Here is a 17,511-nt window from a genome sequence, read left to right as displayed (position 1 = left end):
GAGAACACAGATGTGCCCACGTAGCACACACATATACTTGTACACCTGGCACCACTGCCTGCCTGCTCAGGCACATGTGTACCTGCCCCTCTGACTCTGGGCTTCATGTGTAAGTGCAGGGGAGTCTTGGAGACCCATTTCCCAGGTGACTCAGGACTCTCTTCTTCCACACTGTAGGTCCATCTATTTTCAAAGCCTAGAAAGCTAAAATCCTCATTAGTTTCAAAACATGGTTCACAAACTTCAAATATTTGACTGGGACATCCTTCTGCTCCTCACTGATTTTTGTGAGAGCAGCTGCCCGGGCTGGAACTCAGAGGAGCATGTGGGTGATGAGGGGTGGAGGCAGGGAGGAGGAAGGGAGCAGGGAAGGAAGAGGGAGCAAGAGGGAAGGAAGGAGGGAGAAGGAAGGAAAGAGGTGGAAGGAAAGAGGTGAGGCAGAAACACTGGGTGGCAGGGTGGTCCTTGCAGGCCCCTGGGGCAACAGGGAGGGGCCACTGGTGTCAGTACTCCAGTACTTTCTCCTGGGAGATTCCCAGCCCAGAGCTCAGCCAGCTCAGACTCCTGGTATGTGTGGGTGCCTATATGTGTGGGTCCTGTTTCTCTGTGGGAACTGGTCTGTGTCCCAGTGAGGAGGGTCATGACTACCCATGCTGAAGCCACTGTTATGTGCAACCCTTAGTCGTCCTCCCCCTCTTTGTCCTCCTCCTCCTGCTCCTTTTCCTCCTCCTCCTCCTCCTCACACTAGGAGTCCATCTGCAGCCTTAGGGTCCGGCTCAGGCTTTCCCTTCCTGTGTTCATGCTAGACCCCTGGCATGTGTATGGGATACACACATATGTGGAGTCCTTCCTGGATATGTATATGGGAGCCCTCCCTGAAGTTGCATGTGTATCCCTCCCAGGCATGTATGTGGGGCTCTCACACAGGTATAGCCACACCAGGAGCTTCCCCGCAAATAGGCAGAGCCTCCTGCTGTAGGCTGGTGGCTCTTATGCCTCCCTTGCCCAGGAGCTCCTGCTTGGCCTTCAGTGCTCTCCCTGCTGCCTCCTCCAGGAAGCCCTTTCTGCCAGTTCCCCAGGTGGAAGGCATCCTACTTTGCTCTCCCCACTCACCTCCCCTGGCCACCCCCAAAGCAGAGCCCTCAGTGCCATTCCACCTGTGTCTTTTCGGGGATTCTTGCCCTGTCAGCTATGCTGGGCGGGTCCATCCACCTCAACTGTGCTTGGCCTCAAGTGACAGCTGAACTTGGGGGTGGGGGAGTGACCCATGGCTAGGTGTGTCACCAGGTAAACCAGCCTGCCCAGATCTGCGGTGATATGGTTACAGCAAGAGAATGGTCATCTGGACAGCAAGGTAGGCCTGGGATGGGGTGGAGGGTGGGTGGTCACTGGCCAAGTTCAGGGTCACCTGGGGACATGTCATGGAATCAGTAGAGGCTTAACTGGGGTGACTCAGCCCAGCAAGACAGAGCAAAGCCACAGGTCATGGAGGCCCCTCCTAAATGTGGGGTTCCTGAGGGCTGCTGGGTCCTGGCTGACCCATACCTAAGGCCCAGCCCCCCTTTGGATGACCTTGTCCAGGGAGGGTCCCACATACATTATCTGGGTTCCTACATACATGTCCAGGGAGTCTGCGTGGACGTGTCTGTTGTCTGTGTGCCTGTGTTACATGTCACTTCTCCTTCCCCCTCCCTCTCTCTCCCCTCCTACTCTTCTCCTCCTCTAGTCTCCACTCTCCACCTCTGGCCACCCCTCTGCCCCTTGCCTTTTGCTCAGATGTTCTTTTTTTTTTTTTTTTTTTTTTTTTTGGGCCACACCCAGTAACACTCGGGTTACTCCTGGCTATGCGCTCAGAAGTTGCTCCTGGCTTGGGGGACCATATGGGACACCGGGGGATCGAACCGCAGTCCGTCCAAGGCTAGCGCAGGCAAGTCAGGCACCTTACCTTTAGCGCCACCGCCCGGCCCCTTGCTCAGATGTTCTATGGGACTCTCAGTGTGCGTGGGGTGTCGTGAACCACTGTGACCCCAACATGTGGCGCTCAGAGACTGAACAGTGGCATTTGGGGACACATTGCAGAATGACAGCACCATGTCCCAGAACTGGGGGTTTACGGGAGGGCCCTCACAGGCAGAGGGGACACTGACCCGCTCCATGCTTTGCTTTTACATTGTTATTTTTAACTGGAACATCCAGCCCCATGGTCTGAACAGGAGGCCTCTGGCTCAAAGGACATTTTCAAAGCTGAGCTTCTCCTGATGGGCGGCTGGCCCAGGGGTGGGCGTGGGCAGGAGCAGAGACACAGTCTTCCACCTCCCAGATCTTGGGAACTGTGGGCCACTCACCACAGGGCAGGGATGAACAATTCAGAGACTGTCAGAAGTTTTTGGCAGGCAACAAGCACAGCTCAGTGTGAGACGAGCCTCAGAGAGTTACCCTTCTCAGTCGCACTGGCCTGGGGTGCATTTTGGGGTCAAAAGTGGGGTGAATTTGAGAGACCCTGCCCTGGAGGAACTGGGAGGAGACATTGAAGGTAACAAGTGCATCGAAAAGGCAGGGAACCACATTGTCCAGGCCAGGACCCAGGCCAGCCTGTGAGGGCAGCTGCCAGGCTGTCCTGGAAGGAGTGGTGACCCACTCTCCCACCCACCTCAGCTGCTCCAGAGCTAGGTTGTAGGCAGGGGTTTGGGTGCCCCAGTGGTGATGCCTCTGGGAGGCATCACACAGGGCAGGGCTCACCAGGACCAGGACACTGAAACTGAGTAGATCCCTTCAGCTGGACAGGGACAAGCCGGGAGGGCACTAGCTTTGAACTCAACTGTCCCGCATTCAGTCCCTGGCACCTCACATGATCCCTTAGCTTTGCCAGGCGCGATCCTTGAGTGCAGGACCAGGAGAACCCCAGGAATACAGTTGAGTGTGGACCCAAAACAAAAACCAATCACCATCGTCTGAGCTAGGCATGGATCTTGGGGCTGCCTCTCCACCTATGGGTAAGTTGGGGGTCCCCAATGTGGTCTGGATGATTCTTTTTGTGGTTCCAGTTCCTGAAGGGGGCACAGCAGGGATGAGACCCTGAGGGTCACTATTCACACAGTGCCTGCCCCTCCATGCCCCTCCCCACCTGCCGGCAAAGTTTGGGCTGAAAGTTTATTTTGAGCTCGAGTGAGACCCCAAGGGGTTGTAGGGGCTGTCCACACTCACAGCTGGGAGGGGCTGTGCATACTCACACCACACGGAATATCAACCTCCAAGTCGCCTTTTAAGTCGGGCCGTGTGAGGGTCTGTTCTCATCACACAGAAAGTGTTTCTGCTCGTCGGAGGCTGCCAGGTGAGGTCAGCCCAGGCAGCAAATGTTCCCAGCACAAAGGAGCTTGCAGGCTTCAAAAAAAAAAACAGGTGACATTTTTTCAGGCCAGAAAAATCGCTTCATTCTTCTGTCAAAAGACAAACTAGCCAAACCATCCTGTGCAGAGTCGTGGGGTGAAGCCAGCCCTGAAATCTGAATCTAATTGGGGAGAAGTCTTCAAAACCCAAATAAGAGCCCAGGGAGGTTCCACAGAAAGGCCACATGCCCACCCACATGCCCACCCTCACGCCCACCCAGTGCCTGCCATGTGCCCACTCATTTGCTCTGATGCTGGCAGTTGGCGCCACACTACAGGGGAGGCAGCTGAGTGTTTGGTGAGGGGCTGAACCTTGGGTGGTGGATGCCTGTGTGCAGAGGTAAGTAGATCTAAGGAGGTTAGGTGTGCGGAGAGTGTGCATAGGGCTGGGGTGAAGTGTGCAGGTATACACATGTGTGCGTAGGGCAAGGATGAGGCATGCAGGTGCATACATGCAGATGTGTACATGCAGAGCATGAGTGTGCCTATAGACCATGCTGGTGCTTGTATGCATCATGGTGAAAGTACATATGTGTGAATGGGTTGTGCACTTGTATCTGTGTGCGCCTGCATATGAGTGTGATATGCGGGGTCCTGGCCCATGGTCATCAGCATTTGGAGCAGGTATGCACCTGGGCATTGGGTTTTATCCTCACTTCACCATCACTCTGGGGTGTAGCTGTGCCGAGGCTGGGCAAGGAAATTTGGTGAGTGTTTCCAAGGGGCTTGAGGGTACAGCAGACTCCCTGCACAGCCTCATGCATGCCTCACTCAGAGTCTCACTGCATAGTCTCACTTCACAGCCTCAAAGCACAGCCTCCCTGCATGTCTCCCTGCACAACCTCACTCCATGACACCATTGCACAGCCTCACTGCAAGCCTCACTTCAGTCTCACTGCAAGCCTCTCTGCACATAACCTGAGCCAATGCAGGTATTTCAGGCTCATGAGGAGGCAGATCAGGTGCTGGGTCCCTTGGACCAAAATGGAGTCAGTGGGGCTGCCCTTTCCTGGATCCTGCCCCTCCTACCTGGGACCAGGACCTATAACATGGGCAGGCTCTTTGTCCCTCACATACACTTGGGCCTGGCTGCTGAGTGGACACGCACCTTGCCCTTCACACACATCCAGGGCTGGCTCTGCAGAGTGGATGGTGTTCCCTGCCCCACCCCTAGCGAGCTGTGAGGTGTCTGGGAGGAAGTCTGGCTGGACACTGGGGCTGAGGTGCTGCTATCATGGACAACTCAAAGATGCCCTCCAGGAGGGCCAGCTGGGATTGGGATCTGTGGCCATCACCACACCAGCCTGACATGGTTCTGTGTGGCCGCCACTGAAGCTTAGGAGCCCACCTGGAGCCCACCTGGCTGGTTCACCTGGCTGACCCAAGGCCATTGCAGCTGTGGGAACCAAATACCATTCTGCAGAGGCCACAGTGCCAGCCTGCCATCTCCTACTGCCCCCGAGCTCTGTGTCTTGTCTGGCCCTGGGGTCACATGTGTTCAGCCAGGCTGCTGTGGTGAGCGCCATCATGTGCATCCTCATGGCTGTGTTCACACCTGTATGTCCCGGACACTGCGTCCCTAATCCAGGGGGCTGTGGTCTTGGCGATGACATCTGTGACTAGGCCTGGTCCAGGCCTCGCAGAATGAGCCCCAAGCCTGGCTGAGGTGGGTGAGGGGCCACAGACAGCAGCTCTGCACCTATTTTTAGCTCTATGCTTGCACTCAGCGCCTTGATTGCGGATAATGTGTGCGGGCGGGAGATGTTCCTGCCTGATGAGCCCATCACCGGCCCTTCTCTCCTGTGATGGGAGGCCATGCATGTCCCCTGAGTCCTCTGAGGCTCCTGTGCTCCCTGCATCACCTGCGTTCTCCTCAGCCTCTGCATCCTCCTCCGATCCCGCAGCTGAGCTGGCCTTGGATCATGGGGCACTGAGAGGGACCCAGAGCTTTCTCCACAGCACATTTGGACACTGCGAATCAGCCAGTTGGCCCCTAAGTTTAGTGGACGCCACACAGGGCCATGTCAGGCTGGGGTGGTGATGGCCCAACTCCAGATGGCTCTCCTGAGTCCTTCTGTGGTCCCTGAGTCCCCTGCAACTCATATGTCTCCTGCATCCTGTGTCCTACACTGCCAGGCAAAATTACTGTTGAACTGGCTATTAAAGACTCTTCAGTTCCCTCCTGTCTCAGCCCAGCTCTGCATCCAGAGTCATTGGATGTCCACACTTCCAGGTATGTCCTGAGGAGGCCACAGACTGCCTCGAGGAGGACCCTGACAACTGACCTGCTCCTCAGATTCTGCTCTGCAGCATGGGTCTGGCTGGGCCCTTCTTGAAGCAGGAAAGGGTCCAGCCGTGCCCCTGTGATGGTCCCTCTAGATCAACCTGACAGCGCTTGCCCACAGCCCAGAGGATGGGGACCTCCACCTACAAGCTAGCCTCAGTGTAGGCATCTGAGCGCCCCCAGTAATCTGGTCGGCTGGGGGTAACCAAAGATTTTAGAGGTGGGGATGGTCCTAAGGAAGCTTTCGGAAGCTTCCATCAGATTTTCTCTGAAGACTGAGTTCCTAGTGCTGCGTCCTGGTCTCTGTCATTAACCTCTCAGTACCAATGTCCCAGGGAACTCCCCAAGGTGAGAGTCTCCCTGAGGATAAAGCAGCTACTGTGTCTGAGGTGGCCCAGGCTGCCCTGACATGGCCAGGTGTAGAGGGGACAGGGAGTGTTGTGCTCACATGTTCACATCTTTACATTCCTATCTGGTACTCACACATGTTTTTACAGGTTCATGCTTTGGTGTCTTTGGTGCTCAGTTATCTAAAATGATTCAAGTAAATCAGCAGTCTGGTAAATAAAAGTCACAATTTGTCTGTTTAACTAATTACTTAAATGGCTAAGAAAAGTCTTACATAATCCTTATCAATAGTGGAATAATCTATGCTCAAAAATAGCTCCTGGCAGGTTCAGGGGACCATATGGGATACTGGGATTCGAATTACCATCCTTCTGCATGCAAGGCAAACACCCTACCTCCATGCTATCTCTCTGGCCCTTCAATAGTAGAATAATCTAAAAAAATGTGGCAATTTCACAAGAGAATATTTAGTCTTGTCCTATTTTGAGCTCACCTTAGACCTCAAAGAAATCCACTTCTATTAGCAAGATGGAATTCACGGCACAGTCTTGTCTATAAATCTCAGGCTCTCTCTCTCCCGTTTAGATTTCCTCTCATCATCTTTCCTCTGGGTTAACGAGAAAATTTGCCCTAGGACAGAATTACTCTCAAAAAAACCTATACTCTTTTTTTTTTTTATTTTATTTTGGGGAGGGGGGAGTTTGGGTCACACCTGGCATCGCTCAAGGGTTACTCCTGGCTCTACACTCAGAAATCACTCCTGGCAGACTCGGGGGACCATATGGGATGCCAGGATTAGAACCACCGTCCTTCTGTGTGCAAGGCCCTACCTCCATGCTATCTCTCCAGCCCCTCTACTCTTCTTACACTCTGAATATAAGCATAAAACACTCGCATATTTTCAGTAATCTACATACAAAGGCATACTCCTTCTCCGTTTTTACTAGTTGTAAATGTATTTTGATTATAAATCTCAACTCTAGGCATTATTTTGCCTTTGGACTTTACTCTGTGAAGGATCAAACCCAGGTTGGCGGCACTGCATGCCAGGTGAGTACCCTTGGCGTAGGACTGTCGTTCTGGTGACGAAGGGAATTTTTGCTGCGTGAGTAGCAGCGCCCTGAGGTGAGTATTGAGAAGATTAGAGTTTTGAGAATATGTAATAAAAAATGTGGGATTTGGGGCTGGAGCAGTAGGGCGTCTGCCTTGCACACTCTAAACTCGGATGGACTGCAGTTCGATCCCCTGGTGTTCCATGTGGTCCCCAAGCCAGGAGAGATTTCTTATTTTTTTTTTTTGTGTGTGTGGTTTTTGGGTCACACCCGGCAGTGCTCAGGGGTTATTCCTGGCTCCAGGCTCAGAAATTGCTCCTGGCAGGCACGGGGGACCATATGGGACCCGGGATTCAAACCGATGACCTCCTGCATGAAAGGCAAGCGCCTTACCTCCATGCTATCTCTCCGGGCCTGCCAGGAGAGATTTCTGAGCACATAGCCAGGAGTACTCCTGAGTATCACCTGGTGTGGCCCAAAAACAAAAACAAAAAAATGTGGAATTTTGTTTTTTTTTTCTTTTTTAAATGTATTTATTTTTTCTTTATTTAAGCACTATGATTACATACATGATTGTAGGCGGGTTTCAGTCATAAAAAGAACACTCCCTCTTCACCAGAGCAATCTTCCTACCACCAATACCCCCCATCCCTCTCCTTCCTCACCCCTCCCTGCCTGTATTTGAGAGAGGCATTCTACTTCTCTCACTCATTAACATTGTCATGATAGTGTAGTCATTTCTCTAACTCTATGTGGTGAGCTTCACATCAAGAGCCGGTCCTTCCAACCCTCATCTCTGTTGTCTCTGGACATTATTACTACAATAATGTCTTTTGTTTTTCTTAAAATCCATAAATGAGTCTCCCTTTGCCTTATTTCACTCAGCATAATAGATTCCATGTACATCCATGTATAGGAAAATTTCATTGACTTCATCTCTTCTGACAGCTGCATAATATTCTATTGTGTATATATACCACAGTTTCTTTAGCCATTTATCTGTTGGAGGATATCTTGGTTGTTTCCAGAGTCTGGCTATTGTAAATAGCACTACAATAAATTTAGGTGTGAGGAAGGCATTTTTGTATTGTGTTTTTGTATTCCTAGGGTATAATCCTAGGAGTGGTATAGCTGGATCAGATGGGAGCTCAATTTCCAGTCTTTTGTGGAATCTCCATATTGTTTTCCATAAAGGCTGAACTAGACAGCATTCCCACCAGCAGTGAATGACAGTTCCTTTCTTTCCACATTCCCCGCCAGCACTTATTATTCTTGTTCTTTGTGATGTGTGCCAATCTTGTGGTGTGAGATGGTACCTCACTGTTGTTTTGATTTGCATCTCTCTGATGATTAGTGATGTGGATCAATTTTTCATGTGCCTTTTGGCCATTTGTATTTCTTCTTTGAGGAATTGTCTGCTCATTTCTTGTCCCCATTTTATTGATGGGGCTAGTTTTTTTTTTTTTGGGAGGGTCACACCCGGCAGTGCTCAGGGGTTACTCATGGCTCCACGCTCAGAAATCGCTCCTGGCAGGCTTGGGGACCATATGGGATGCCAGGATTCAAACCAATGACCTTCTGCATTAGTTAGTTTTTTTCCTTGATTTTTTTTTTTTTTGGTTTTTGGGTCACACCTGGCAGTGCTCAGGGGTTACTCCTGGCTCTACATTCAGAAATCGCCCCTGGCAGGCTCGGGGGACCATATGGGATGCCAGGATTCGAACCACTGTCCTTCTGCATGAAAGGCAAACGCCTTACCTCCATGCTATCTCTCCAGCCCAGTTTTTTTTTCTTTTTAAGTTCTGTCAGTACCTTGTATATTTTTGATATTAGCCCTTTATCTGATGTGTATTGCGTGAATAGTTTCTTCCATTCTGTGGGTGGCTTTTGTATCCTAGGCACTATTTCCTTTGAGTGCAGAAGCTTCTCAACTTAATACAGTTCCATTAGTTTACCTCTGCTTTCACTTGTTTGGAGTGTTGTTTCCTCCTTGAAGATGCCTTTAGTCTCAATGTCATGGAGTGTTTTACCTACATGTTGTTCTATATACCTTATGGTTTCAGGTCTGATATTAAAGTCTTTAATCCATTTGGATTTGACCTTTGTGCATGGTGTTAGATAGAAGTCTGAGTTTGCTTTTTTGCAAGTGGCCAGTTGTGCCAACACCACTTGTTGAAGAGGCTTTCCTTGCTCCATTTTGCATTTCTTGTCCCTTTATAAAGAATTAATTGATTGTATGTCTGAGACAAAAAATGCCGATTTTGGGGGGGTCACACTCAGCACTCAGGGGTTCCTCCTGGCTCTATGCTCAGAAATCACTCCTAGTAGGCTGGGGGGGGGGAACCATATGAGATGCCGAGTTTCGAACCACCGTCCTTCTGCATGCAAAGCAAACGCCCTCACCTCCATGCTATCTTTCTGGCCAAATGCCGAATTTTAAAAGATGGGTTTCCCACCCAGGTTTTCTTTGTCTTCTTTGCAATCACTGTTGCAAAGACTATAGATGTGGTGGGATCTACACCACCTACGTCGAGTCGACGTTGATGGCACCATGCACGGGCTCTTGGCCCCATCCGGAAGGTCCCTTCACCCCCACCCCCGACCCTGAGACTCTAGCGCTCCGGGTCCCCAAATCCTTCACCATGCGAGCGCGGGTTGCGCGAGGAGGCCGGGACCCATTTGCTGTCCTCTCCCACTGAGACCGGCGGCTGCGCCAAGTTTGGCCCCTGCGCTGCCCCGTACCTGACCGCGTTGGCGTCCGCGGTCGCTAGGCAACCGGCTCGGCGCGGAAACCAACTGCCCTTCCGCCTCCTTGGGCGAGGCACCATGGACTTGGTGGTCGTGCAGGAGCTGAACCGCGCTGAGAACCTGCAGGGTGAGCGCCTCCCGCTCCTTCTGGGACCTCCACCCCTCCCACCCACCCAACGGGCCCCCAACTCAACCTCCAGTTGACATGGGGTACTCCTACCCAGAGACCCCTGAACAGTGATTCCGAGACTGTAGCTCCCTCACACACATGTTGGGCCCCGCACGGAGTACCCTGACCTGGGCTCCAAACTCTGAACCAGGCCAACTGGGGAGCCATTGAGATGACAGCCTGGAGCTTCCATTGGTGCCAGGGTCACCCACCACCTCCCTTATACTCAGGGAGACACCTCTCCCCTTCCCACCGCCCCACGGACCTGGGTCCCAGCAACCATATCAGCCACTTGGGAATAGGAACCCCCCACCCCAGTGAGAGGACAGGACTCTAGCAGCGGCTGCCCTGGTCAGGGTTCCGAAGAGCTGAGACCTCTCACCTAGGGCTATGGTTCTGAAAGATCTTACATCCTTCTGGGTCTTCTTGGGTCTTTCTGGGCCCTTCTGAATCCCTCCCCAAGAGGGTCCCCGCTAGACTATGCAGAGGGGCCCCTGGGTCCCTCCTGTCTGACAGTCCCATTCCCAGATGTGTCTGCGCTGCAGCGGGCCTACAACCTGCTCAAGTCGTCCAACATGGGCAAGTCGGAGCTGGATCCCACGGAGAGCTTCAGCCCTGAACTGCTGGTCCTGTGTGCCGAACAGGCCCTAAAGGTGGGCGAGGCCTGGGCTGCAGGACAGGAGAGCTTGGGCCAGCAGCTCAGCACAGCTGACAGCTCTCTCTGCAGATGGGGCAGCCTGAGCTGAGCCAGGACTGTATCCGGATGTACTTCAAGGTCAAGGGCCCCGTCACCCAGTTCCTGGGCCGAGCCCACCTGTGCTGGGCCCAGCTGAGCGCCCCCAAGGACACAGAGGACCTGGTGAGGGGCCGCTTCCTCCCATGGTCATATCATGGGCGCTGCCCACGCTGGGGGGTCCTGCCCCTGAGGTCCCTGACAAACTCCCCACTGGGGAGCCCGTGTCCCACTCTGAGATGCGGAAAGACCCTGGGCTTATCCCTCCAACTTCAGGGGCCACTTCCAGAGCCAGCTTAGGTTCCGTGAACTCACACCTGCTCTCACCCCCAACCGTGCTCTTTGACATTCGATCTTTGAACTCTGTGTGGTTGCTGGTCCTGGGCTCTGGTAGCCGGAACTTCTGGCTGTGATAGCACGAGTATATAGCGCATGGGTGCGGGTGGCGGGGTCCTGGGTGATGTGGTGCTGGGGTACCGGGTTGGGCTCAGACCTAGGCTGTTGAGGGGCTGAGGAGACACCTGGGTGCTTGCTTCCTGCCGTTCCAGGAGGAGTTTGAGAACTGTGTTATGGAGTACATGAAGGTTATCAGCTTTGCCAAAGCCGAGCCCAGGTGGTATTTTGGAGTCTGGGGAGGGTAGGGCCGGGCTCCCTCAGAGATCCCTCAGGAACGGTTCAGCTCTCAGATCCACTGCTTTCAGGGCCTGGGTGATGGAACTAGCCCCTGCCCCATCCTGGCCTTCTGTCAGTACTTAGAGTGGGGCTTGTGGTCTGTGGGAGGCAAGGGGTGGGGGAATCCAGGGCCTAAACCAGATACCAGGAGCCTGGGGAGAAAGAAGAGTAGGCAAGGGACCGGAGAGGTAGAACGTTTGTATGTTATCATGGTTCTTAAAGAAAAAAAAAAGGAGTAGGTGGGAGAATGGTCTTCTCACACAGTGAGGAGAGTGTCCCTGACCCTCCCTCAATTCCTTTGCTGGTTCTTGTGCCCCATAGAAATACCCCCCGCCAATTCCCCCTGCCCAGACCATCCTGTGAACCTCTCAGGATGCAGATCAGGGGCAGAGGGACCTGTAGTGGGCTTCAGGGTCCTGGGCAGGCTCACACGCCCACTGTGTGTAGGTACCACTTCCTGGTGTACAACGCCTCAGTCCTCTACTGGCAGATGGTCAGGCCCTTCCTCAAGCCTGGCTACCACCACCACCTTATCCCCAGCCTCTCCCAAATCGTCAGCGTGTTGAACCAGACAGAGGAGGAGGACACAGAGTGGCGTGCAGAGCTCATGCTGTGAGTGGGCTGGGGGGTCTATCTGGCACAGCGGGGCTCAAGGCCATTGCTGTGGTTACCAGCCCAGCTCCTAATTTCAAGATTTCTGCTCCCTAAGCTCCAGTTCAGTCCCCAAGTTAGCATAAAGTCCCCTGCAAAAGGTGGAAAGCCCAGAGACCTGGCCACTAGTTGGCCCTGGTACCAGGTGGGACAGAAGGCCTGAAGCTGCCAGGCTTGGTGTGTGGGTCACACTGGACCCTTCCTGGCAGTGGATCCCCCCTCCCTTTCCTGGCTCTCTGGGAGAGCTAGATGTCTCTCTCTCTGTCTTTATGTTTCTCTGTCTCTCTGTCTCTCACTTTCTCTGTCTCTGTTGCCGATTCACCTTCCTGCTAGCTGGCTGGTGTAGAAATTTTTGAATAGATATGAAATATCCTAAATACTAACAGTAGAATGATTTGGATAGCAGATGCTTTCGGGCTGATGTCCTGCTTTCTCCTATTCTCCAGGGGACTTCTAGAGTGTTACCTACAGGCTGGAAAGATGGAGGAGGCCTCCAAATTTTGCTCCATGACAGCAGCTCCTTTCATAAAAGTTCATGTGCCACAGAAATATCGACAAATATTTGCTCTTATGGTAAGTGCACATTAGAGATATAAATAGAATTCATTATTATTATTATTATTATTATTATTATTATTATTATTGCCATACTGGAGGTGCTCAGGGGTTTCTCTTGGCTCTGCATTCAGGAATTATTACTCCTGATGATGTTCAGGGGACTCCGTGAGATGTGGTAGATTGAACCCGGGTCTGCTGAATACAATGCAAGCACCCTTCTTTCTGTGTTCTATGGCCCCCAAAGTACTGTTCTTAACCATCTTCATTCAGAAAGTTCTTGGAAACAGCAAATAAGTCCTTCCTTTGAGTCACAAAGACATGAGAGCACAAGGAACACATTGGAATGACCGAGCCAGTCTCCTCCCTCTCACCCTGAGCACTTTCGGAACAGCACTGAGGTGTGAATTTGCAAAGATCATGGATGAGCCTCGGTGTACAGAAAGCAATTTAGTTACAAGTGGAAAATTAGGTCTAAACCATGATGAGTATTTTTTTATTTTTTTGGTTGTTGATTTTTGAAGGTACAAGTACCAGGGCCAGGCTTATGGCTCAAATGGTGTAGGCCATACCTGACAGAGCCCGAGCATGATCTATGCCACTCTATGCCCTGAGCATCACTCCTGAACTCTGGTGGTGGGTCCCTAGCAGCCTTGGCCTAAGCATTGGCCCTTCAGGACTGCAAGCCAGGTGCAGTGTCACCAGAATGGACTGTATTTTATTTATTTATTTATTTATTTATTTATTTATTTATTTATTTATTTTACAAATGTAAAATGTAGAATGTTCTCAGAATAGGAATTGCAAGGGTATCACTCTCCACTCAGTTGTTTGTCTCAGGTTAGTATTATGTACCCATGTCCAACCAGGTGCAGCATGAGCTAATGGGGGAGCAGCAGTTAAAGGAGGAGACTGAAGCCTCCATCAGCCTCTTGGTCACTTTCCACCTTAATCATATCAAAGCGTGAGTGGTTTTGGGAGGGGCGGCAAAGGTATTTTACAGACTGGTCCTGGCATCTGCACCCGGGCAGTGGAACTGAGGGGACACCTGAGGAGATATTGTGGGGAGCTGGGAGGAGATCTCAGGGTGTTTGTATCTCCTTGTGTAGGTCTGTGTGAATGTGTCTGAGATCTGTGTGTGTGTGTCAGGAGATCTATTTGTGAGTATATCTGAAGAGATCTCAGCGTGTGTGGTATAGATCTTGGGGTGTTGGCTAGAGCACCGTGTGAGGCTTCATCGTGTCCCTGAGGAGGGGGATGCTGCAGGGAAGCACGTTGCTGGTGTGTGGTAGATGCTCAGTGCCTGGGGTTTGGATTTGGTTCCGACGGAATGATGGTTTGCGTTCTCCCCGGTGTTTTCATTTCTGTGGGTGGGAGGGACAAGCGGGCCCTTGTGGGAGGAGTGATCTTGAAGAAACGAGAAGGGAGGAGCGAGTTCTGACCCACTTGGGTCTAAAAATGGACTATTTGAATCCATTCTAGAAAGTTGGATAGAAATGAAACACCTGAAGACGTCACTGAAATTCTGGAAAAGATCCATGAGCAGTTGGGCCTGTATGATCATGAGAACTTTCCTTCAGGCAGAGAAGAGAAGTGAGTGTGATTGCCAATGCCACATACTCAGGCTGCAGATTGATGGAACTCTCAACTGTGAGAAGCCACAGAAGTAGGCCTGGCAACCCCACCAGTGCCCAGGCTTGTGGTTCTGCGGTACTCTCTGGGAAATTTAGCCTCATACTCTCCTTTGAAAATAAGAGTTAGCATGTACACACACAAGAGCTTTCACGTTCTTACAGTACTACACCTTTCTGAGTAGCTCAGCAAATAACCCTTTCAAACTGTGAAATGTTCCAGGATAGAGGAGCAGATGTGTTTATTTTTTATTTATGTTTGGGGGCCACACCCAGCAGTTCTCAGGGATCAGTCCCATAGGCTCAGGGGATCTTACATATGGGGTGCTGGGATCTCAGCTAGGTGGGCCATGTGCAAGGCAAGTGCCCTCCCCGCTCTGCTGTCCTCCGAGCCCGGAGAACAGCATAGACTGGCCAGCATCAGAAGCAGATGAGGGGAAGGTACTCTCCTCGTGATTTGCCTGAGTGTCTTTTCTGTCTGAGACTACAGCTGAGCTCCTCAGTTTTCCCTTTGTTCTTTGAGCTTGTGGCTGGGTGTAAAATCACCCCAAGCACTGTATCTCCAGCCCCAGATGAACGAGTCTGTATCAGGGTCCCACAAGAAATAATCCAGACCAGGCTGAAGGTGAAATGTGTGTAGTCTGGCAGTCTTCTCCCTAGTATGGAGCTTGATGCCTGACAGAACTACCATTTTTATTGAGTACAGAGATCACCGCTGGGTGGGGCAGTAAACCCACCCAGGTTTACAAGTAAGACCACCTATGTTTTGGGTGACATCAAGTTGTAAACAAACAGATGCAATGAAACCAGGGATAAACTTTTTTTTAGGTAAATTAAGGTGTAACCAACAGGTGGGAATGGTGGAGTTTTAGATTCCCAGTTACTTGAGGACAGATCTCTTTGAGTTGATCCTACCAGACAGCAGTTAGTAATGCATCTTCTCTTCTGTGGTTTTCCTTATATACTAAGCCATGTGACTGGAGTGTGCCCAGAAAATTCTCATTCACTGAGTTAACTGAGGTTTGAGTGCCCCGTCCACTTGCCCTAATATATGTCTGCAGTCATGTTTGCACACAGATGCTGGTGTGTCATGTAGTTTTGGGTTTGAAGAGTAGACAGATGTGAGTTGGGGGTAGGCTATGCCTGCGCAGGATAGAAGGCCATGGACCCCAGACTTCCTTTTTTTTGTTTTTGTTTTTGTTTTTGTTTTTGTTTTTGGGCCACACCCGTTTGACGCTCAAGGGTTACTCCTGGCTATGCGCTCAGAAATCAACCCTGGCTTGGGGGGACCATATGGGACCCCGGGGAGATCGAACCATGGTCTGTCCTACGCTAGCGCTTGCAAGGCAGAGACACCTTACCTCTAGCGCCACCTTCCTGGCCCAGACCCCAGACTTCCAAGTGTGTGACTGCAGGGGTTTCGGGGTGTGGAGCACAGCCACGGTTTTGAACATATTATTTCCACCGAAACTTGCTCCTTCGGTAGGTTCTGGTTTTAGTGTTTGTGCCATACCTGGCAGTGTCTGAGGGTCACTTCTGTTGGGGATGGGGCCACCCATGGGCCTCCTGTGTGCAGAGCTGCCCAACTGCCTTCTGAGTGCTCACTGGCACTTCGCTTTTTGACTTTCTATTTCTGGGAGAAAAGAGCCCAAAATGTGTTGTTATTAACCTACAGGAGATTTCCCGTCCCCATCCCTCACATCAGCATGTTCTGTTGATTTTCAGGATGCTTTTGCTCTTTGAATTGGCTCATCTTGCTCTGGCCTTGAAGTGCACAGAGCTCTGCTCCAGGTGCTTGTCAGACCTCAAGAAGATGTCCTACGCTGTAAGTGGTCTCCAATGTGGCACCCCATGGGGCTGGGGCGTCCCCAAGCATCTCCTTGTGTCCTTCCCGAGTGGTTTCCCAAGTGCCTGTCTGCACCCCAGAGCCCCTCCCCTCTTCATGACTGACTGTTGGCACCGTGGGTCTCCTCCAACGCTGAGTCTGTGCTGTCTCTGCATACTGTGTGGATGGGACAGTAGCTCTGGGCTCAGGGGACTCCTCTCCCTGCACACGAGGTCTTTTAACCACTATGGACTGTTTCTTTTTTTGTTTTGTTTTTGGGTCACACCTGGCAGCGCTCAGGGGTTCTTCCTGGCTCTACGCTCAGAAATCGCTCCTGGTAGGCTCGGGAGACCATATGGGATGCCGGGATTTGAACCGTCCTTCTGCATGCAAGGCAAATAAATGCCTTACCTCCATGCTATCTCTCCAGTCCCCACTATGGACTGTTTCTCTGGAGGCTACACGGTGTCTGACATGGAGGCCAGAGCCATAGTACTGCAGGGAGGGTGCTTTCCTTGCTCAGGGGCAAACTACATTTGAGCCCCGGCCTCCCTTACTGTCCTTTAAGCACTGCCAGGAATGATTCCTGAGTGCAGAGCCAGGACTAACCCCTCACTCGGACTCATGGAAGGTAGAGGGGAGACAATCTGAGTGGGAAGGGTGCAGAGAGTCACTGTTCAGGGGAGTGGACTGGACCATCCCTCCTCCTCCTGCTGAGAGGCAAGGAATGCTGACTGCTGAGTCTGTGAAGTTGTTCCTGCCTGTGTTTGTGTTCCAGCTCTCAGTCACTGGCTGTTTATTGGATCAACTGGGTCCCACTCTATTCAGTGTGAAATGTGTTGGATTACTGGATTCCATCTTACACAGTATTCGTTCTTCACGCTAGGGTGTGGTCTGGTTCTTGCTAATAAAAAAGCCCAGGTTGTAAATGAACATGTTGTAGAGAGTCTGTAGTTATTCCCATGACAGTATACTTCAAGGGCGGAGAAACCGTGTATCTCTTAGGCCAATAATCTCCCCAATATTTACTGTGCCTATGTAGGAAAAAAAAAAAAAGAAGCAGCACAAATAATTATTTTTGTTTTTGTTTTTGTTTTTCTTCATTTTTTTGTGCTTTGTTTTGTTTTTATTTCAGGACCTTGGTTATTGTGTGGTGGTTGTTTATATTGCTGTGGTGTTTTTTGGATTTTTTGTTTGATTTTTCTTTTGTATTGTTGTGTTTCTCTTCTCTTTTGCCTTTCTTCTCTCAAATTGATACTTATAGCCTCTAGAACAGGGGTCTCAAACTCAATTTACCTGGGGGCTGCAAGAGGCAAAGTCGGGGTGATCCTTGAGTGCAAAGTCAGTAGTAAGCCTTGAACATTGGGGGGTGTGACCCAAACAACTAAAACAAAACAAAACAAAACAAAGATTCCTCTAGGGCAGGGTCACAAAATGTACGGAGGGCCATTTACGGC

General features: G+C 51.2%; 1 protein-coding gene across 1 annotated transcript in view; it reads left to right on the top strand.

Annotated features, from left to right (window-relative positions):
- Positions 1-9,864: 9,864 nt before the first annotated feature.
- LOC126033487 (cilia- and flagella-associated protein 46-like) overlaps positions 9,865-17,511 on the top strand; it is a 40,276-nt gene continuing 32,629 nt past the window's right edge. The window contains exons 1-9 of the mRNA XM_049790457.1: positions 9,865-9,945; positions 10,516-10,640; positions 10,715-10,846; positions 11,269-11,333; positions 11,840-12,004; positions 12,490-12,616; positions 13,468-13,562; positions 14,081-14,191; positions 15,955-16,054. Of these exons, the coding sequence (XP_049646414.1) occupies positions 9,897-9,945; positions 10,516-10,640; positions 10,715-10,846; positions 11,269-11,333; positions 11,840-12,004; positions 12,490-12,616; positions 13,468-13,562; positions 14,081-14,191; positions 15,955-16,054 (969 nt within the window). The 5' untranslated portion in view covers positions 9,865-9,896. The remainder of the gene's footprint in view (positions 9,946-10,515; positions 10,641-10,714; positions 10,847-11,268; positions 11,334-11,839; positions 12,005-12,489; positions 12,617-13,467; positions 13,563-14,080; positions 14,192-15,954; positions 16,055-17,511) is intronic.

The sequence above is a fragment of the Suncus etruscus genome, chromosome 17 (genome assembly GCF_024139225.1).
Source record: "Suncus etruscus isolate mSunEtr1 chromosome 17, mSunEtr1.pri.cur, whole genome shotgun sequence".
NCBI lineage: Eukaryota > Metazoa > Chordata > Mammalia > Eulipotyphla > Soricidae > Suncus > Suncus etruscus.
This window is presented reverse-complemented; position numbering and strand designations above follow the sequence as displayed.